This window comes from Rhinolophus hipposideros (genome assembly GCF_964194185.1).
Source record: "Rhinolophus hipposideros genome assembly, chromosome: 10".
Classification (NCBI taxonomy): Eukaryota; Metazoa; Chordata; class Mammalia; order Chiroptera; family Rhinolophidae; genus Rhinolophus; species Rhinolophus hipposideros.
This window is the reverse complement of record NC_138056.1, coordinates 85630468-85653827: the sequence shown is the minus strand read 5'-3', so window position 1 is coordinate 85653827 and position 23360 is coordinate 85630468. Positions and strand designations below refer to the sequence as shown.

General features: G+C 38.4%; 2 protein-coding genes across 3 annotated transcripts in view; one reads left to right on the top strand and one right to left on the bottom strand.

Moving 5' to 3' along the window:
* Positions 1-9831, bottom strand: part of CD3E (CD3 epsilon subunit of T-cell receptor complex) — a 53656-nt gene extending 43825 nt beyond the window's left edge. The window contains exon 1 of the mRNA XM_081063830.1: positions 9581-9831. The gene's annotated coding sequence lies outside the window, so the exon portion shown is untranslated. The remainder of the gene's footprint in view (positions 1-9580) is intronic.
* Positions 9447-23325, top strand: MPZL2 (myelin protein zero like 2). 2 transcript variants are annotated; one of them, XM_081063828.1, is made up of 6 exons: positions 9447-9829; positions 10826-10992; positions 11283-11493; positions 15907-16054; positions 18475-18550; positions 20547-23325. In XM_081063828.1, the coding sequence occupies exons 1-5, from the start codon at positions 9775-9777 to the stop codon at positions 18536-18538; spliced, it is 645 nt and encodes a 214-aa protein (XP_080919954.1). In that variant the 5' UTR covers positions 9447-9774; the 3' UTR covers positions 18539-18550; positions 20547-23325. The 2 variants fall into 2 exon arrangements, with proteins under 2 accessions (XP_080919954.1, XP_080919955.1); XM_081063829.1 differs by lacking the exon at positions 20547-23325 and having other exon boundaries at positions 9460-9829; positions 18475-18923.
* Positions 23326-23360: the final 35 nt, after the last annotated feature.

The following is a 23360-nucleotide window of genomic DNA, read 5'->3' as shown; positions in this document are numbered from 1 at the left end:
ATCCTAGAATATCAGACTACACATTCTTTTCTAGTGTACATGGAACATTCTCAGGAATAGACCATATATTGGGATATAAAACTAGCCTCAGCAAATTTAAGAAGACTGAAATCACACCAAGCATATTCTCTGATCACAAGCCTTTGAAATTGGATATCAACTGCAAAAAGAGAGCAGGAAAAACCACAAACATGTGGCGATTAAACAACATACTCTTTTTTTTTAAATTAAAGTTTATTGGGGTGACAATTGTTAGTAAAATTACATAGATTTCAGATGTATAATTCTATATTACATCACCTATAAATCCCATTGTGTGTTCACCACCCAGAGTCAGTTCTCCTTCCATCACCGTATATTTGATCCCCCTTACCCTCATCTCCCACTCCCCTCCCCCCTTTCCCTCTGGTAACCACTAAACTATTGTCTGTGTCTATGAGTTTTTGTTTCTCATTAAACAACATACTTTTAAAGAATTAGTGGGTGAAAGAAGAACTAAGAGGAGAGATCAAAAGATACATAGAAACAGATGAAAATGAAAATATATCCTACCAAAATTATTGGGATGCAGCAAAAGCAGTTTTAAGAGGGAAATTTATATCATTACAGGCCTAGCTCAAGAAAGAAGAAAAATCCCAGATAGATAACTTCACATTACACATTAAAGAACTAGAAAAAGAAGAACAAAGGAAATCCAAAGTCAGCAAAAGGAACAAAATAATAAAAATCAGAGCAGAACTAAATGAAATAGAGAACAAAAAGACAATAGAAAAAATTAACGCAACAAAGAGATGGTTCTTCGAAAAGACTAATAAAATTGACAAACCCTTTGCTAGACTCACTAAGATAAAAAGAGAAAAGACAAATGATGTAATACAGAATTGTACACCTGAAATCTATGTAATTTTACTAACAATTGTCACCCTGATAAATTAAAAAAAAAGAGAAAAGACACAAATAAACAAAATCAGAAATGAAAAAGGGGAAGTTATCACAGACACCACAGAAATAAAAAGGATTATCCAAGAATACTATGAAGGACTATATGCCACCAAATTCAATAACCTAGAAGAAATGGACAAGTTCTTAGAAACATATAGCCTCCTAGGCTGAATCACGAAGAACTGGAAAATCTAACTAGACTAATCAACAGTAAGGAAATTGAATCAGTCATCTGAAACCTTCCCAAATGCAAACATCCAGGACCTAATGGCCTCAATAGTGAATTCTACCAAACATTCAAAGAGGATCTAATACCTGTTCTACTCAAACTCTTCCAAAAGAGTTTGAAGAGGACATAATACTCCCTAACTCATTTTATGAGGCCAACATTATCCTGATATCAAAAGCTGGTAAAGATAACACACACACACAAAGAAAATTACAGACCAATATCTCTGATAAATACAGATGCAAAAATCTTAAACAAAATTCTAGCAAATTGAATGCAACAATGCATTAAAAAAATTATACATCATGACCAAGTGGGGCTTATCCCAGGGGCACAGGATGGTTCAATATATGCAAATCGATCAGTGTGATACACCACATAAACAAAATAAAGGACAAAAATCATATGATTCTATCAATAGACGCAGAAAAAACATTTGACAAGATGCAACATCCATTTATGATTCAAGCATTTAATAAAATGGATATAGAAGAAAAATACCTTAACATAATAAAGGCCATATATGACAAACCCTTAGCTAATATCATAATTAATGGTGAAAAACTGAAGCCCTTTTTTCTACTTTCAGGAACACAACAGGGCTGTCCCCTATCACCTCTGCTTTTCAACATAGTGTTGGAAGTCCTCGCCAGAGCAATCAGGCAAGAGAAATGGAATAAAAAGCATCCAAATAGGGAATGAAGAAGTTAAATTGTCACTTTTTGCAGATGACATGATGCTATATATAAAAAACATTAAAGATTCCACCAAAAAGCTATTAGAAACAATAAATGAATACAGTAAAGTTGCTGGTTACAAAATCAACATACAAAAGTCCATTGCATTCCTATATACTTACAATGAAACCTCAGACAAAGAAATTTTTAAAAAAAGACAATTCCTTTTGCAATTGCAACAAAAAGAATGAAATACCTAGGGGAATAAACTTAACCAAGATTGCGAAAGACATATACACTGAAAACTATAAGACATTTTTAAAAGAAATTAAAGAAGACAGAAAGAAATGGAAAGACATTCCATGTTCATGGATTGGAAGAATCAACACAGTTAAAATGGCCATATTACCCAAAGCAATATACAAATTTAATGCAGTCCCCATCAAAATCCCAGTGGCATTTTTAAAAGAAATAGAACAAAAAATCATCAGATTTGTATGGAACCAGAAAAAAAACCAAATAGCCAAAGCAATTTTAAGAGAAAAGAACAATGCTGGAGGTATCACACTCCCTGACTTTAGCTTGTACTACAGGGCAACAATAATGAAAACAACATGGTATTGGCAGAAAAACAGACACATAGACCAATAGAATAGAATCAAGAACCCAGAAACAAACCCACATAAATATGGACAGACAATTTTTGACAAAGAAGCCAAAAATGTACAATGGAGAAAAGACAGCCTCTTCAATAAATGGTGCTGGGAGAATTGGAAAGCCATGTTAAAAAGAATGAAACTAGACTGCTATCTGTCACTATGTACCAAAATTAACTCAAAATGGATTGAAGACCTAAACATAAGACCTGAAACAATAAACTGCATAGAAGAAAACATAGGTACTAAGCTTATGAACCTTGGGTTGAAAGAGAATTTTATGAATTTGACTCCAAAGGCAAGGGAAGTAAAAGGTAAAATAAATGAATGGACTATATCAAACTTAAAAGCTTCTGCACAGCAAAAGAAACCATCGACAAAATAAAGAGGCAACCAAAGAAATAGGAGAAGATTTTTGCAAACAACTCCTCTGATAAGGGGCTAATAGCCAAACTATATAAGGAACTCATGAAGCTCAACAACAAAAAAACCAAACAACCCAATTAAAAAATGGGCAGAGAAGTGGAATAGACTTTTCTCCAAAGAGGCCAATTGATATATGAAAAAATGCTCAACATCACTAATCATCAAAGAAATGCAAATAAAAACCACAATGAGATATCACCTCACCCCCATCAGAATGGCTATCATCAACAAGACAAATAATAACAAGTGCTAGGGGGCTGTGGAGAAAAAGGAACACTCATACACTGTTGGTGGGAATGCAGACTGGTGCAGCCGCTATGGAAGGCAGTGTGGAGGTTCCTCAAAAAATTAAAAGTAGAATTTCCATATGACCAGGAGAGGGCTCCTGGGTATCTACCCAAAAAATCTGAAAACATTTATTCATAAAGATATATGTGCTCTGATGTTCATTGCAGCTTTATTTATGTTGGCCAACACATGGAAACAACCAGTGTCCTTTTATAGATGACTGGATAAAGAAGTTGTGGTATATATACACAAGGGAATACTATCCTGCCATAAGAAAAGATTAAATAGTGCCATTTGTGACAACATGGATGGACCTTGAGATTATAATGCTAAATGAAATAAGTCAGACAGAAAAAGTCGAGAACCATATGATTTCACTGATATGTGATGTATAAACCAAAAACAACAAAAGAACAAGACAAACAAATAAGAAACAAAAACTCATAGACACAGACAATAGTTTAGTGGTTACCAGAGGTAAGGGGGGTGGGGGGTGGGAGATGAGGGTAAGGGGGATCAAATATTTGATGATGGAAAGAGAACTGACTCTGGGTGGTGAACACACAATGTGACATATACATGATGTATCACAGAATTGTACACCTGAAACCAAGGTAACTTTACTAACAATTGTCACCCCCAAAAACTTTAACTAAAAATCTGTTAGGGGCGGACAGTTGGCTCAGTTGGTTAGAGCGCAGGCCGGTTAAATCCTAGACTCCTGCAAGGGATGGTGGGCTGCACCCCCTGCAACTAACAATGGCAACTGGACCTGGAGCTGAGCTGTGCCCTCCACAACTAAGATTGAAAAGACCAACTTGACTTGGAAAAGTCCCGGAAGTACACACTGTTCCCCAATAAAGTCCTGTTCTCCTTCGCCAATAAAATCTTTATAAAAAATACCTCGGGAGACCACCTCAGGGATGATGTGGATGCCTGATAATTGCACTGTACACCAGAAGCTGAACAATAATGAATGTCAACTATAATTTTATATATATATGTATATATACATATGTATATACCTACAAGAAGCGGAGTACAGCATGAGGAATAGAGACAGTGGAAATGTAATGGCTCTGTGCGATGTCAGAGGGGTAGTGGATGGGGGGAGAGGGGTCCACACAGTGTGAGGGATATAAATGATAAACGTCTAAGCATTACTTTGTCTTGTGCACCTGAAACTAATAAAAAAAAAAAAACAAACCTCTTAAACTCAATATCCTTAACTTAAAAAAAAAAAAGGAACTAAGCTAGTAGAGTTGAGTTTTCTCTCTCTACTAAGTAGGACAAATTTCTTGAGCTATTAGTCTGCTACTAATATTATAAAAAAGTTTTCTGCCTGAAAAGCAAAGATTATGTATGTCATCAGAATAATTTTCTATGTTTTCTACTGTCCTAATAAGGTCCTGAGTTACTTAAGGAAACTAAATCTCCACAAGAGTAAGAAGTAAGGTTTTTTTTTTTTTGCTAATAATTATATAAACCTCTGTATGTTGGGACTGTTAGAGTTCATGTACTTTCTCGGTGTCACAGCAGAAGATTCTACTATAGGTTGAAGCAAGTTACATCCTAGTTTGAAAAGTATGAAACCCCAGCTAAACAGAAACTCAGTGCAGCAGTCTACTCTAGACTCTACCCCCGGCAACTCCTCTGCCAGTGTTTCTCTTCTTAAATAAACTTTCTAACTTCTATTCCTTTGTGCCTCATGAGTCCTTTCACATGAGAGTGAGCGACCATTACAAGATAGCTCAAAGATTAGAATATTTGTGATCCAGAATATTTTTAATGAAGACATACGATCTGACTGTCTCCCATTCACCTGCCTTTCCTTTTGAAAAAGGAATGCCCTTTTGAAAAAACATTTGGCCTTGGCTGCTGTCTAAAGTTATAGTCTTGTTCCATCCCTATGGTCCAGTCTTCAGCAAGACAAATGCTGATACTAAGACTTCCTAGGAATGAACCTTCCTAGCACCCTGGGACCACACTATTCAAGCAAAGGTTTGTTCATTAATGCATTCTTTGGATTGATTTATTACCAAAAGGGGAAACTGTTGATGAAAAGAGGGTCTGACTAAGCCTGACAAGCTCAGGGGAGGCCTGCATGGGGGGCCTTACAAACTCAGAGACTGAAAGTAAAGACATAGGATGGTGTCAACATAAAGATTCCTAACTAAAAGTGAGTCATGGAGGATAGTCATATCCTGGGCCTGTAGCTTTTTTGACAAAGGTCAATCTTTACCTTAAATAAGCCTGTTTATTGACTTTTTGCATCTAAGGTAGCATACCTTTGGAATGTCAGAGTAACCTCTTTTCTGTACTCCTCAAAGTACAACCTTCCACCAGAGCACAGACCACAAAACCCCTCATTGCTACCTTGTTGCCCACATACCATCTCTATGTGCTGTGAATGTTAATTATTAACTATCCTGTACCCACCCGTGTAAAAGAAGTATGTGTCTCTCCATTGCACTTTTTATCCAACCTTAGAGATTTCCCTGCTTTGCTTTCTCCTGCCTCTCTAATCTACCACCAATTAATTTCAGGCAACCACTCCACCACCTCCTTATATCTCCTCCTTTGATTCTAATTGATAAGCTGTAAAACTACCATTCTTCGGAGCATCTTCTCAGTTGTTGAGATTTTGCTTCTCAGTAATTGTCGTCAGTTTGGCTTAAACTCTTAAACATTTTCTTAGGATGGACCTTCTTTTGTCAACAAATGTAAACTCTTACCCGTTATTTAGATGTGGTACATATGGTGAACAGGAAGATAGAAAAATACATTTGTCAAGGTTCCTTTATTCTCCTGGGAGAGCAATTTGATTGAAATTATCAAAATTATTTTCAAAGACACCCCATTGCTCTAGCCCTGTGCAAATCCATTTAGCTTCTCTTTAGAATAATTTAAGAGTTCAGAGTCTCTTCCTTGGGCTGGTCAATAAGAGCGTGATGCCTCTCCTTTGTAATTAAGAAAGCAACCTAAGGCTTTGCTGGAGAGGTGTGTGAACTGCAACGAGGCGGGGAGATAGGACTGCATTCTGTCCCATGGTTTTTCTAAGCTGTTAGAGCTCAGTCTCAGATTCAGACTTACTTTGGAGTATCTCTAGGAAACCTGAGGCAAGGAGGAGAACCAAAGGGAACACATCTTTTCTTTTGGGGCCAAGAGCCACCTCTCATCTAGGACTCTGACATCCTCATCACCCTCTCTCATCTTTAAAAAACTCACGAAACCAGAGGAAGTTAGAAAAAAAGAAAAGAGCTATAGATTGGAATTGTTGGTCAAGGAAGCCTGGGAGTCCCTCAGTCTTTTGAAAACCTACATTAAGTTTGTATTTTCATTCTAGCTCCTAGGCCAGGGGCTTTATAAGAAAACTGGTAGAGAACGACGTGGTGATTGATGTCTCAAGGCTTTCCTTAATTATTTTTTTCATGGTGAATGAGGACCCTCAACATCTGGGGCCCTGCCTCTCTCTTCAGCCTCCTGGCCTGCCACTCTCGTTTGAGGAATTGCTTGCATATGTCAGTGGATACCATATTCCCACTCCTTTGTCACCCTATTCATTTAGACTCTTGGGTTGCCCATCCTCCATGGTTGAGGGATTGCACGGAGGTCCCATGGATTCCACATGCCCACCCATTTGTCCCAACAGGAATGCCTTTGTTTCTCCTCTCTTTCTAGAATTCCCATTCATCCTTCATGGACCCAGTTCAAAAGTCACAAATATTTGCTAATTACTTATTTACTTACATACTCTACCTCCCAATGCTCTTTAGATTCTGGGTTCCCCCCACCCCCGCTAGGCAGAAATGTCTTATTCCACTTTATATATCCAGCCCAGCATAGAATAGAAATTTAACAAAATTTTAACTAATAAGAAAGACATGGATGGAAACTTTTGAGTAAACAAATACTATATTTGGACCACCTTAAATTGTTTCCTTGCTTCACAGAATGCTAATTTCATCTTGTGGTGAGAAAAACATTTTTGCCCAGGATGTTAAGAGAAAAATTTTAACAAATATTGATACAGGTCAGTTGTCCTTTATGTCTTTTGAGGGCCCAGTGAACTTCTTATGGCCAAGGTCCAGGTATTCATTAGAAATATTTTGGGGACATGTGTAGGGAGTTGGGACAGATGATGTGCTTTCAAAACCATTGCTATGCCACAAATTTAATGACAATCAGGAATTTTCTCAGGAAAAGTTTAGAAGTGATGTCTCTGAAAACTTCACTTTTCTTCCTTCTACTCTCTCGAACTCCTCTTCCTTTTCTCTCACTTGCCTAGACACTAACTTAGGCCTTACCTGGATGCCTCCAGCTTCCATCAAAGTCCTGCTGACTGGCATGGGGACTCTTAGGGGCAAATGCCCTTTTTATTTAGTTTTCTCTACTTAGTCCAGCCCTTGGCCTCTTCCTTCCCTGCCCAGGGAGGGGAACTGGGTGACTGGAGCCACTCCTGCTAACTGGAAGGAATTGGGCGTTGCTGGGCATACAGCCAGGAACTTGAACTCTGCTGAGGAATGGGGTCAGGGCAGCTGCTGACCCCCAGAGCAGGGCTGGCAGCCAGCTCACAGGGCATCTGGCTACCTGGGGCAGAGATTCTTCTGCTCCTGACAACAGGCAGTTTGTTCAGTAGTTGCCCCGATTCCTCCCCTGCTGCTTTTCACTGTATCCCTAAGCTCTTTGGTAACTCTACCTCTCACCAAATTTTGCAATTTGCTGTAGACTTCAAAACTCGAGCTCTACCTCTCCTTCCTTTAGAGCTGCATTTCTCTGAAAGTTGAAAGCCAACAAAGAGGATCAAGTTTCCTTAACTCCTTTTCTTTCAGGCTCCTGGAACTGAATTCTTTGGACCTACATACCAGAAAGACTCTATTTTATCGTACCACCATTTAAAAAGTTCCCCCAGCATTCTGATTTTAGATTGATCTCTGACCTAGAAGCTCACAAAGGAGTTAAACACTCTATTTTCAGAAACACATGGTAATACATTCATGCAAGGACACTGCTGATCCTTCCTTTGGGGTATCCGCTGGTTTTCTGAGTTTCTAACAACTGATTTTTATTGTTGTTTACCTTTTTTTTCTTTTCTTTTCTCCATGACCATGACTGCTTTTCTTTTTCTCCTGCTGCTTTTCTTGTCTCTTGCATATCTTTTTCTTCACTTCTGTAATCTGCCTCTCCCATGATAGAATTCTTTTCCTTATGTTTTATCTTTTCTAGTCAGCCTGCTTCTTTCCCTCCAGGAAACCTCTCTGTTCCAGGGTTTAACTTGGAGATTTTATGAATCACTAAAAAGTTTATAGATTGTTAACCAGGGATAAGGGCAATTCATTTCTGTTCAGGGTTAGATTTCTGGTCAAGCCTACTTCTTCACTGTATGTGTAATCTTCATCTCCCTTCTACTGCTGTTTCAATGCTGCTTCATTAATCTGTTACCCATCTTTTTTCCAGACATGAAGGCACGTTTTCTCATTTAAATTCCTCAACTTTTTAGATTTCTCAGACAGATGGCTTCCCTAAAAATGGCAGATGAACTTTGAGGCACAAAACAGTTATTATGAATACTTTTCCTTGAGAATCCGCTGTCGGATTGTTCACATGAGCTGTTATTTGTGGAAAGAGCACTAGATGTATGAGTCAGAAAAGTTCCAGTTTTGCTACCTAAAGGCTGTGCAATCTTGGGAAAATCACTTGCCTTCTCTGGGTTCTTAATGTCTTTACTGGTAAAATGGGAATACTTCATGGGAGTATTGTGGAGATGAAATAACAAGTAGGAAAGCACTTTCCAAACTGTATGGAGATGGTAGTGTAAATGAGCAGGGATGATATCCTGATTCTTCTATAAATCCTTCAAAGGTAAAGGATCATTAAACATTAAGATTTATTTTGGTCAGTTTATTTTAGATGGGTCTCAGGGAAAACTTCAAGCTAGAAAAGGTGCAGAAATCCTGGGGCTGAAAATTGAGATATAAACTGTAGGACTTTTTTATCCACAGAGGGTGCTAAACAATTCTGATTGTTTGGAGTTGTGAATCTGGTCCTGGCTAATGTAGCCTTAGGGAGTAGCTTTGAAAATGGAAGCCCTGCAAGTGACTTTCAACATTCACTTCCCAGCAAGCCTAAAAGCCTGTTTTAAAAGACAGTGTGTGTGGGCCAAACTCAAAGTAGCCTGGGACATTTCGCACTGGCACCACCTCCTCTGGCTGTTTCTGAGGCCATCCAGAGGCCAGAGCCCAGATTAACTGAAAAGTAAAGAGAGGACTGCAGAGTTTGGGACTTTGTGCAGACCTGTTCATAGTGCAGAGGGCGGGAGGGAGGAAAGGAAGAAAGGAGGGTGTCGGGAGCTGAGGCCTCACCTTTCATTCCAGCAAAGTGCACCAGCCGAGCAGAGATGAGTCACAGGCTCTGGCGCTCAGATTCCCATAGGTGAGGTACTGACTCCTCTCTCTGGTAAAACGCGGGTGCTTGCTCCTCAGGAGTGGCCTTGGCAGGGTGTTGGAGCCCTCAGTCTGCCCGGTCTGGTCTCTGGGGCCAGGGCTGGGTTTCCCTCATGTATGGCAAGAGCTCTACGCGTGCTGTCCTTCTCCTTGGCATACAGCTCACAGGTAAGAGCTGGTGGGCTTCACTCAGCATTTCCTCTCTCATTGTCTGCCCTATAAAGTTAGCTAATTGCCTAGGAAGTCGCAAGAGGTTTTTTTTCTCGTTTGTTTTTGAGCCTGAGCCGCCGTTGCAGTTCGCTATAGTTTTGACTTTACTGAAACCAAAGTTGATGGGTTGTTTTGGGGAACCGCTTTTGGACAAACAGGTTTAGGTGTGTTTTGGCTGCCAGTGATTTGGGCACAGAAAGGGCTTTCAAATCTCAGGTTACAAACCATTTTTGTGTGTGGCTACTCTCAATCTCCCAGGGCAGGCAGGACTTGGCACTTGGATCTCTGTGTGTTAGTCCTGTCTGGGACTCTTGGCAGCACTGGGAAAACCGAGATTGTTAAGGGGAGAGACATACCATGGTTTTGAAACTGCTCCAACATGAGCATTCTAAATGTAAATATCACGGGGAAAAAAATGCCACGTGGTATAAGGTTTCAGGGGTGCAGGACAGCATAAGCTGTTTGGGGTTGGTTAATTCAATTTCTGCAGACCAGGAATAGTATAAAATCCACATAACAAGGACCCTTTCTGGAAAACTTCCCTGCTAGGGGACCCACTATACCTACAATACATAATGCTTAATTTGAATACATGTCTAATTCGTGCTATGATTAGTTTTGATTTTTTGTTTCTGCTCTCGATTTCTTTTGCTGATGTTTGTAGTTTCTTATACCAGTTTTGAAGTGGGTACCATGAGGCTAGGGTATCACGCTTTGGAGACAGTGAGAGCACTAGGAAGGCCCGCTGTGTGCTATTTGTGCTTGGTACGTGAGGTGGGAGGCTCAAGGCTGCATGTGGGGAGGTGGATGCAGACGCTGGGTGAAGTGAGTGTGAGAGCCGGGGCCTTTCAGCTCTGTTTTATGTCCTCTTCAGACATTTATTTTGGTAGTGTCAGCAGGAGTTCTCTTTACACGTAGCCCGTTAACCCTTCTTCTTCCTTTTCTTTGTTGCAGCTCTTTGGCCGATAGCAGCTGTGGAAATTTACACCGCCCGAGTGCTGGAGGCTGTGAACGGGACAGATGTTCGGTTAAAATGCACTTTCTCCAGCTTTGCCCCTGTGGGTGATGCTTTAACAGTGACCTGGAATTTCCGTCCCCGAGATGGGGGGCATGAGCAGTTTGTAAGGAGATTATTTTCATTTTCTGGGGGACTTTGGTTAGGAAAATAAGCAGGTCTATTTCGCCTCGTCCTCCCTGTATTTTTCTTAACAACAAGCACAGGGTAAAGCTGGGAAACAATTCTTGGGACAGAGACTGACAGAACTGAGAGGTGGGTAGAAAGGAAGCAAGAGGTTCTTGCAAGAGCCGCAGATGGAGCCGTGAGGCTTGCTAGTGCTTCTCTTCTGCTCCCACCATCTCAGCCACCTTGCCCAGGCCTTGTATAAGACCTTTTGCCATTTCTCCTCTCTAGGTATTCTACTACCACGTAGATCCCTTCAAACCCATGAGTGGGCGTTTCAAGGACCGGGTGGTCTGGGACGGGAACCCTGAGCGGTATGACGTCTCCATCATCCTCTGGAAGCTGCAGTTTGATGACAATGGGACATATACCTGCCAGGTGAAGAACCCGCCTGATGTTGACGGACTGATAGGGGAGATCCGGCTCAGCGTTGTGCAGACTGGTAGGTTATGCCGGGAAAATGGTTTTGGGAAGCATGAGAGCTTGTAGAAAAGAGAGCGGCAATCTTTTGTGATGGCTGAAAGAGTACAGAGGAGGACTAACCCTTTGGATATGGAAACTACAGAAAGAGAGTGAAGAGTCCTGGGGTAATAAGAGAAAGGCTTTGTTTGGCTGTGGAAAGAAACAAAGTAAAGCTAGGGGACCCAGGGAATCTGTTACAAAAATGGCATTGAGATTGTGAAAGAGAGAGGAAGCAAGTCTCTGATAAAAGGCTGACAATAGGTCTGTTCATTCACTCATTTATTTACGATACTTACTGAGTGCCTACTCTGTGCGTCAAGTACTGTCCAAAGTGCTTGACATTACTACGGTCTTACTTCACCCTCGCGACCCCCGGAGGAGGCAGATACCAAAATGGTAGCTATCCTTTGTTGTTAGGGGCTTCGCAAATCTTTGAATATCGCATCAGTGTTTTGGGCTCTTAGTGCCTCTCCCATTTTACGAATGAGGAAACTGAGGCTCGTAGAGCTTAGGTCACTTGTCCAAAGTCATGTAGCTGATAAATGGAGTCATTTAGAACGCAAACCCAAGCATCTTCGGCTCCAGAATTGTGCTCCAAACGAGTGTTATTATATCGCCTGCAGTCCTGTAAAGGACAATCTGGAAAACTGTGCCAGGTAACAGAAAGCAAAGACCATAAAACTTCAGTTGTAAATTTGGGTAAATAAATCCTTTTTTCCCCCACCAGTAAAGTGAGAATAATATAACAAGGATTATGGTGAGGATAAAATGAGATAATAAATGTAAAAATTCCCCAAATACTGAATTGCACTGAAAATTATAATAGCTACCATATATTGAGTGTTTATTTTGTGCAGGCATAGCATGGAACAACTTACATGAATGATTTTATTTTTTATAGGAGCTCAAGAAATAGATATTGTTCTCTATTTTATACATTGAGGAAACTGATGCTAAAAGAAGTTAATTACCCCAAATCACACAGCTAGTAAGTAAATGGTGGAGCTGGTATTTTAACCTAGCTTTCTCTGGTGTGTGCTCTTAACCAATACACAATATTACTACCCAAAATGGATAAGTCTGTAAAGTGGTATGGTTTCCTCCTTTCATTTTTATTACCGGCCTTCAAGGCCCTATCAATAAGAGTGCTGTGTGACCTTGCAGAAGTAATCTGAATATTGAAAGAAATACTGTAATGTCTTTGGACCTCAATTTCTTTATCTGCAAAACGAGCAGATTAGACAAGAACACATGGTTCTTAAACATACTGGGGTTTCTGCTCTTTGAGAATCTAGTGAAAGCCATGGCCCTGCTTCCCACAAAAAATGTACACACACACAATATGACATGGATTTTACGGGCTTGTGGCCTTCTCTTCTATCTTCCTTCATGGGAGCTCCTAAGCTAGACATTCTCTAATGTCTTTTCTGGTTCTGAGGGTTTGTTGATGTTTAAATCAGAAATCAAGCTAAAAGACAGGCGACCTAAGCTTCATAGACTCTAGCCTGGTTTATGAACACTTTTTTCTGGGTTTCCTCTTGTATCTTTTACCCATTAGACTATATGGTATTGTGCCACACAGCGATGTTTCAGATAATGATGGACCACATATGCGATGTTGGCCTCGTTAGATGATAATAGAACTGAAAAATTCCTGTCGCCTAACGACATCACAGCCATCATCACATCATAACGGAAAGGCTGTAAAAAAACAAGGTTGTGGGTGAAATGGCAAACTTTAACCTGGGTATGGGTGAGGGTGACATTGAGGAGTTCTGAGTTCCTGAGGATTTGACTGATGTGTTGTTAGAAATGGAACAGGAACGCATAGCTGAAGAAGAGGCAAGAATAAAGGAAACTGCAGGAGAAGAATATGAACCCCCAAGAAAATTTACTGTGAAGGGTTTGGCAGAAGCTTTTGTGGACCAGAATAATCTCCTTAAAAAGTTTGAAAACATGGACCCCAACACTGAAAGGTTTTCACTAACACTGTGTTTCCTCAAAAATCAGACCTAGCTGGACCATCAGCTCTAATGCGTCTTTTGGAGCAAAAATTAATATAAGACCTGGTCTTATATAAGACCTGGTATATTATATTATATTACATTAATTATATTGTATTATACTATATTATATTATACCCTGTCTTATGTTACGTAAGACCTGGTCTTATTTTATATTGTATAAGACCTGGTCTTATATTATATTAAAATAAGACCGAGTCTTATATTACTTTTTGCTCCAAAAGATGCATTCAAGTTGATGGTCCAGCTAGGTCTGATTTTCGGGGGAACACGGTAGAGAGGAATGTTCATGGTACATTATCTGCTTACAAACAAATCTATGATGAGGAAAACAAAAAACAACCAAACAAACCAAGCAAACCACGACAGACATATTTCTGAAAAGAGTGACATCTCCTCAAGAAGAGCGTCAGGGGCTGTCGGATGGCTCAGTCGGTTAGAGCGCGAGCTCTGAATAACAGGGTTTCTGGTTCGATTCCCACATGGGCCAGTGAGCTGTGCCCTCAACAACTTGATTGAAGACAATGAGTGGCTGGCTGAGCCTCCGGAGGGGCAGCCAGATGGCTCAGTTGGTTAGAGAGTGAGCTCTCAACAAGGTTGCCGGTTCAATTCCCACATGGGATGGTGGGCTGTGCCCCCTGCAACTAAAGATTGAAAAGGGTGACTGGCCTTGGAGCTGAGCTGCACCCTCCACAGCTAGATTGGGGGACGGCAACTTGGAGCTGATGGGCCCTGGAGAGGCGCATAGTTCCCAAATATTCCTCAATAAAAAAAAAAAGAGTCTCATGCAGGTCCTTCACGCCGGTCCTTTAGGAAGTATTCCAGAAGAAGGCATTGTTACAGATGACAGCTCCATGCGAGTCATTCTCCCTGAAGACCTTCCGGTGGGACAAGATGTGGAGGTGGAGGACTGATGACCCTGACCCTGTGCGTTTGTGTCTTAGTTTTTAACAAAACGGTTTTTAAAAAATTAAGTTAAAAAAGCATACAGAATAAGGGTATAAAGAAAATATTTTTGTGCAGCTGTACAATGTGTCTTTTAAGCTAAGTGTTATTACAAAAGACTTGAAAAGTTCAAAAAATTAAAAAGTTTATAAAGCTACAAAATTACAGCAAGCTGAGGTTAATTTATTACTGAAGAAAAATACTTTAAAATAAATTTAGTGTAGGGTGGCCAGTTGGCTCAGTTGGTTAGAGTGCAGTGCTCACAACACCAAGGTTGTCAGTTCGATTCCCGTATGGGCCAGTGAGCTGCGTCCTCCACGACTAGATTGCAAAAAAAACGACTTGACTTGGAGCTGATGGGTCCTGGAAAACACAAACTGTTCCCCCAGCCAAAAAAAAAAATTAAAAACAAAACAACTTTCATAAAAAACAAGTAAATAAAAAAATAAATTTAGTGCAGCCGAAGTGTACAGTGTTCATGAAGCCCACAGCAGTGTGCAGTCATGTCCTAGGTCTTCACATTCAGTCACCACTCACTCGCTGACTCTCCCAGAGCAACTTTCTGTCCTATAAGCTCCATTCCTGGTACGTGCCCTATACAGGTCTACCATTTTAAATCTTTTATACCATATTTTTTACTGTAACTTTTCTATGTTTAGATATGTTTAAATACACAAATACTCACCATGTGTTACAATTGCCTGCACTATTCAGTAGAGTAACATGCAGTGCCAATAAGCCTAGGGGTGTAGCAGGCTATAGTAGGTTTGCGTAGTAGGTTTGTGTAAGTGCACTCTATAATGTTTGCATAATGACCAAATCACCTAACAGTGCATTTCTCAGAATGTACTCCCATTGTTAATACATGGCTGTGGTTACCAATTTAGTTGCCCATCTTCCCCGTGGGTGTGAGTTCCTCAAAGGTAATGTCTTTGTTTTGGCTTTTTGTTTCCATCAGTACCTGGAACATGGTAGGTCCTTAATAAACTTGAATAAATAACTGACTGAATGGCAAAGGTGAAAGGGAATTAGGGAGAAATAATTTGGGCCCTGGATTTCATTACATCAGCTATAACCTTACTCAACAGGCCCAAGTGGTTCTCACAATTTTAGCATGCATGAGAATCACCTGGAGGACCTGTTAAAACTAGGCCCCACCTGTAATTCAGTAGGTCTGGGGTGGGGCCTGACATTTGCATTTCAAAGTTCTCAGGTAATACTGTTGCTGCTACTCCTAGGACCTTAGTCTCAACCACTAAAGTAGTCTGTATGGCTTTCCTACTGCTAGTAGCTTACAAGGTAATATGGTAGGAAAAAGGAGGATTCCATTTAATGATGAAAATACACCTCTATTATATCTGTACATTTCATCATAGTTCTCCTCTTTTATAGAATCCTAACTTGATCTTTTTTTCTCCTTATAGTACGCTTCTCTGAGATCTACTTCCTGGCCCTGGCCATTGGCTCTGCCTGTGCACTGATGGTCCTAATAGTAATTGCTGTGGTCCTCTTTCAGCATTTCCGGAAAAAGCGATGGGCTGAAAGAGCTCATAAAGTGGTGGAGATAAAATCGTAAGGCTGGGCAGTTCTGGGAAAATCTAATACTCCTTTGTTGTGATGCTTGGTATTTTTTCAACGAGGCTAAATAAGAGTTGAACAGATATTCTTCCCTTTGAATAAATCTTATATAGAAGAATTCAAATTCACAAAATGGATAAATTAGGGTGTGAATTAGTAATTTTACAAAAGGTTTGTCAATTTTGCAGATTCCATTATAGCCTTCTTTATCATGGAGGATTTGATATTATTAAATCTGCTATGTATAACTTTTTTAGGATAGTCCTTACTTTAATGTAAAACATACATTTCTAAAACCACTGGGTCAGCAGGGGCACTATGAATCAGCACCTAGGAAAGTCAGCTGTGCTGACATAAGGTGCTTAACAAATATTTTTTATTGGGATAAAATTTATATACTGTAAAATTCATCCTTTTAATATTTAATATTCACCACTAATTCCAGAACATTTTCATCACCCCCCCCAAAGAAACTCCATACCCTTTAGCTATCACTCCCTATTTTCCCCTCCTACCTGCCCCTCACAACTATTAATCTGCTTTCTGTCTCTACAGATTTGCCTATTTTAGACATTTCATATGAATGAAATCATACAATATGTGGCCTTTTTGTCTGGCTTCTTTGACTTTATATAATGTTTTAAAAGTTCATCCATGTTGCATCATGTAATAGTACCTCATTCTTTTTTATGGCCGCATAGTATTCGTGTGTGTGTGTGTGTGTGTGTGTGTGTGTTCAGAGTATGCCAAAAAACGTATACACATTTTAAGAAAGAAAAACTATTAAAATTGTAATACTCAGCATATACCAATCACAAAAGATGAATACAAGTCACGCTTGACTTCTGCAATTACAAGAGGTGCTCACAGTGGTTCCCATCAGCGTCCAGACACTTCTGATTAAAGCAAACTACTGCTTGAGCAACGTTGACCAAAGTGTTCACTTGTACACATTTTGGCACCCCTGGTGTATATGTATATATACACATGGATAAACAATATATATATTATATTATAATACTATATAATGTATATATATAATATACATATTGTTTATATAATATATATTGTTTATATAATATATATTGTTTATCCATCCAATTGATGGACACTTAGGTTTTCCCCACTTTTTGGCTTTTATGACTAATGCTGCTATGAACATTCATGTACAAGTTTTTGTGTAGACATATGATTTCAATTCTTGGTACATATCTAGGATTGAAATTGCTGGCATACATGGTAAATCTGTGTTTACCATTTGAGAAATTTACAAAACAGCTGCACCATGTTACATCCCCACCAGCAATATATGAGGTTCCAATTTGTCCACATCATTGATAACACTTGTTATTGTCTGTCCTTTTGATTATAGTATAGTGGGTGGGAAGTGGCTTCTCATTGTGGTTTTGATTTGTATTTTCCTAATGACTAATGATGTTGAACATCTTTCCATGTGTTTATCGGTCATTTGTATATTTTATTTGGATATATTTATTCAAATGTTTTGCCTATTCAGAACTGGGTTTTTGTTATTGTTGAGTTCCTATATATTTTGGAGTATCTAAAAGTGCCTTATTAGATATATGATTTGCAATTATTTTCTCCCATTCTGTGGGTTGTCTTTTCACTTTCTTGATAGTGTCCTCTGAAGCACAAAAGTTTTAAATTAAAAAAAAATTTTTTGGGGGATAAAGCCCAACTGACCTATTTTGCTGCTGTTGTTGCTTGTGCTATTGGTGTCAGATATATCTAAGGTACCTTTGCCTGAAATAAGCTCATGAAGATTTATGCCTATGTTTTCTTCTAAGACTCTTATAGTTTCCGTTCTTACCTTTAGCTCTTTGATTCACTTCGAGTAAACATTTGTGTATGGTATGAAGTAGGAGTCCAAGTTCATTCTTGTGCACAAGTTGCAGGTTTTTGATGTTTGCAGCAGCATTTGTTTCTTTTCCTCAAGAAATATTTACTGAAGTAAATGGAATTGATTTTAAGGAGCCTAATGAACCCGACTCTGAGGTTCTGGTTTAAATAGAATATAATCAATAAAGATGACTTCCAGGCCAACACAAAACCTTTTCTTTTTTGAATAAGGAGTAGAATTAGAGGTAAGACACTAATGGTAAACTAAGGTGTCTACTTTAAACCCCTGGAGTTCCCAAATTATACTACCCCCTTCTAAAAATATTCTTAAAAGTGTGTAAGTTCAGGTACTCAGGGTCATGTGAAGGCATGAGACTTATTAGTCAGATGGCACTAGTGACATACCTCTTTGTAAGCTTGTATCTACTCCCAGTTACATGTAATTCTTCCCAAAATATGGGGAGAAAATACCTCACTTGCAGCTTTGTAAAAGATTTGCCTCCCTTGCTTCTTGTCTTGTTCACCTGACACTGGTTTCTGCTTCTTTGTTACAGAAAAGAAGAGGAAAGGCTCAACCAAGAAAAAAAGGTTGCTGTTTATTTAGACGATACTGACTAACATTCTTAGATGGTGAGGTTCATAAATGGATTAATTTTTTTCCTTTGCTTTCTTGTCTGACTCATCTCTAATGTGGACCTCCAAGAGTATATGATTGTTAGGTGTTTCCTATATGAAACTAGAGGAGCATGGTCAGGGAGATAAAAGTCTTCTATTAGTGTTAGGGCTTCCCCTTTGAGTGTGTTTTGTGCAAAGTACTAGGAAACTAGACCTTACTACCATTAAAGCTGAGAGAATTCTAAGATTATTTGAGGCTTTTGGGTTATATTTCTCATCCACAATAATATACTAACTTTCAACATGTAAATAAATATTTTTAAATGACTTAATATCTGCTTTTGTTTTGTTTTATTGTAAATCAATCTTGGCATTAAAAGAGTGACTCAATACATATGTCTGACATTTTGATAGTAGAACTATTGTACTATTTGGAATTGATTGCAGCTCCTTTCATTTAGTTATTGGGACCATGAATCCAATTTTAGTAGTGTGTAGTTTTGTTTTTCCAGTTTTCAGGTTTATTAGGTGTGGGGACAAAGTCCCAGAGAGCAGTTTCCAGGCTCTCGGCCTCACGTGGAAAGGTGCTGGCTCGGGTAGTAGATGGCCGTCAGCGGTAATCAGATGGCCATCCGCTGTGGCTGGGTGGCCATCAGTTGTTACTGCTGAGCCAGTAGCCACTAATATAACTGCTGTGGCTACGCTAGGGGGTTGGTGGGTTGGTTGGCAGAGAAGTGGACTGAGGATTATGGCTAGCAAGTGCGGTTAGCAGGTGGATTGCGGCTAGCAACTGGGGTTAGCAAGCATGGATGGCGGATTACGGATTGTGTTGATCCTACTTCCTGTGTCTCGCCCAGCCCCAGAGAGATGGGGGTGCAGGAAGACCCCTCGTTGGGGTACTGGTGGATGTTTGCTTTTATGTGTCCACCAGCTGCCATCGAAAATATAGTGGTATGACTGCCCTATCTATGGCTCCATTGTTGTTCCTTTTTGGCCTCACCATATCCTGAGTTCTTGTGCGGGGAGCGGGAGCTGAGTCCCTGCAGTACATTAGGCTTAAAGGGTAGCATGATTTATTTTTCTTATATGATCACAATTTCTAATCTCTGAAGTAGGTCCACTATTAGTATTTGCAAAAAGAGTCACATTTTTATAGCCTGAAGCTCCAGTGAAAGACCTCAAGGATTTATAAAATATAGAGAGAAATGATTCTATTGTAAACCCAGAAAAAAAAACTTGGTATCAGAGAGATTTTACCAAGGGTTATTTCTTTATAAAAATCAAGCAGATTCTCCAACATGTGGACCATGGAAAATAAAGATGGGGACTCTTTTACATTCAAAGAAATTTAATGAACACAATCAAGTGCAATGTGTGATCCCTGACTGGGTGGATACTAATTTCAACAAATTGGTTGTAAAAAAGATTTCAGGGGATAATTAGGAAAGTCTTGAGTATGAAAAGTTTGAATATGGATAACATTAAGGAATTATTGTTAATTTTTATTAGGTATAATAAGAGTATTGTGGTTATACAGGAAAATGTTCCTATTTTAAAAATGCATATTGGAGTATTTAGGGGTAAAATGTCAGTAATTTGTTTTAAAAACGTTAGCCAAAAAATATAGATATATCAAATAAGGCAAATTGCTTTAAAATTAGGTGATAGGTGAATTCCTGTCTTCTCTACTTTCTGTATGTTTGATTTTGTTTATAATAAAAGGGAAGTGGGAAGGAAGAAAGGAGGGAGAGAAGGAATGTATGTGTGAGTAAGCTATGGATCATCCAAATGTCTACACAAAGCAGAGGCTATGAATGAAGGACATTTGACTCTGAGAACTACTATATAAGAATCAAGAAACTTCTTTTAAAAGTTAAATTCGGGGGAGAAGAACTACGTTTAAGAATAGTTTCCTTCATAATGGAGAACAATATGTACGTAATTCATAATGCCAGGTACTCCTGTTGCACTCTTCCCAAATGCATTATCCATTTAAACTTTTGTATTGCAGGAAGCTGAAGATTTCCAAGAACAAGAACTCTAGGATAAATTGAAGTTAATGGAAGATTTTCTTTGGCTTTTTCAGTTGTGACCTGCCTTCCAACCTGCTCTGCAATACATAACCACCTAGACAAGCAACATCCCTCTGGAGCCAGCATAGGGCCCTTCTTGAGCAGATACCACCAGACTCAGACACAGCCCCAATTATTAAGGTTTTATTTAATTTTAGAATTCAAATATTTTTCAAATGCTCATTAGCTTTTGTATACTGTGAAGGTTCATTTTTGCCCTTAAATACTCCTTGTAGATTATGACTTGTACACACATATATTGGTAGCAAATGGGATAAAAGCCAAGTTGTCTATCATGACATTTCGTTTAACATATTAGTTTCTCTAGAGCAGTATTCTCCCTACTAAAGTTAATGTGTTTACTTTTTCCTTCTCACACTCTTAATTAAAGGTGCGCTAATTCTCCCAGCTGTTTTTGATTAACAGAAAATCTTAAATTTAAACTGTTAAAGAACAGTTTGATTTTTATGGCACTCCTTAAGTATGGGACACATTTTGTTTTATTGAATTTCTTTCGATATCCCAGATGACAGTTTTTTCCTTTTTTTGTCAATTGATTCAAGGTTTACCATAGTACAAGTTTAAATCACAGAGTAACTAGAAAAGCTTACATAAATGCTAATAGATTGACAAATGCCATCTCTGGATGAACTGCTTGCCACCTTTTTTCTGTCTTGTGAAAAATAATCAACAGTGCAGGTCTTTCTGAGCAGTAAATGACTGCTTAGCTTACTGTTTCTCTCCCCAATTCAATTATCTATAAAAACAGGGCAAAGTCTATGCTCATTTATTTGTACACTGGAATCATTAAGCAGTTAAATAGAAGGACTCTGAAGTAGTATATTATGCCTTTAAAAATTTAGGGCTGGTGAAAAAATATAAACCCTAAATGATGATAATTTTGTACAGTATTATACAAAGCTCTGAGAACTGGAAGAGATTATTTAAAAAAATTTTTTTTTTTTAATTCATTTGCTTGTTTTGGGGGAGGGAGAATTTGGTATGGGGCAAAGAAATACCAAAATTAACAGAATGAAACCAACTTTTTCAGATAACTGGGGATTCTTTCAAAGGGAACAGTATCATCTATTCCATTTGGTACTCTTTTTTTCTCTTCTACTAGTAGATAAAGCAAACTTTATACGTGGGCTATGAAAAAAGAACTTTTTAAAAAGTGTTCCCAGTGTCTTTCCAAACTTAAACTTAAGCTAAAATAGCATTTATTCAAAAGATAGAAAACATTTAAAACTTTAGGCCTCTCAGAAATCTTTATAGCATGATATTTTCAGTTTTCACTGACTGGATTGAAGATGTTACTTCTTTTAACAAACTGGAGTTTTCAAATAGGTTATCTGTATTTAAAGATGCTGAACTTTGATATTTTTTCCCAATAGTTAAAAAAAGGCATAATTTATATATGAACCTTGATTCTGAAATGCATTGATTCTGTCTCATTTTGCCTATTATACTGCCTAAAAAAGTAACATTTCAATACCTAGTTTTAAAACTAAAAATTAGACTTAAAGTCTGTATTACTTTTAATTCACATTTTCTATTTTTTTCCATAATTTACCCTTTCAAAATATAAAAACTTGATGTTTCTTCAAACAGATAGCTGGAACAATGTTCCGTAAGTGTAATAAAGAAGTAGTTAAAAACTCATGGAAAATCTTTCCAGCAAAACTTGTAGCTGTGTCTTGACTAAATACTCAAGGGTTAACATGGCCCTGTTGTTCAGTGTCTTCTTCCTACAGAGAACTTTTGTATTGTAATTTATTTTTTATTGTGCCTTAAACATTTATGTAAATAACCTTTAGTAATAAAAAATTATCAGTTATATGATTTACTTATATACAAACCTAAAAATTTTACAAAGCAGGTAATAGAAAACAGGTGAGTATATATTTTATTTTCACTGAAAAATTTTCTTAAAGGCAGTCTGGAAGTCAATAATGGATAGAATTACTTTCTACTGGATGAAAAAACGTATGTGGAGTTTCACATAATTTTCACATTGCTTTGGATAACTGGGGATTCTTTCAAAAGGAACAGTATCATCTATTCCATTTGGTATCCTTACATTACCTTAATAGTGAAAACTACCAGCTTTGAAGTCCAGTAAAGGAATAGGAGTTGAAAAATTTAAAGTTAAAAAACTTTCCCCCAAACTGAAGCAGAATGTTGTTCCGCTCTTGCTTTCATTAAATATATGAAGATTCCAGGAGAATAGGCTGATTTATGATTAAAGCAGGGTACCATCCCATTTCTTCTTCAGAATTATGTGACACCATTTCTTTATTTCATTTCAAGCACTATGAAAACATTTATTTCTCACTTTTTCAAGCAAAAGCTATACAAATATCAGTTCCTTTCCCCGTTTTATGCTGTAATCATTTCATAATTGCTACTGTAACAGCAACTTAATAAACATCCTATTCAGATAGGTGCTGAGCTGGATTATGTTAAGAGCTATACAAAAAAAGAACACGAACCAAAGGCACTTACGGCACAAATTCGCCAGGAAAGCCTAATATACTATATCTATTGACTGATCCTCTACGATATCCTAGGTCCTTCTGAACTCTAAATTTAGAGCAATCTATTCTGAGAGGGTTCAAATAAAATAATTTGTCGGGAGTAAACAAAAAACACCTTCTGAAGTCAGAGAATCAAGATTTTGTTCTTCAGGGTTCCATAAAAATAAATAGTAAAATTTCCAAAGTCTGTAGCCTCTCTCGTTTTCAAGCAAACGC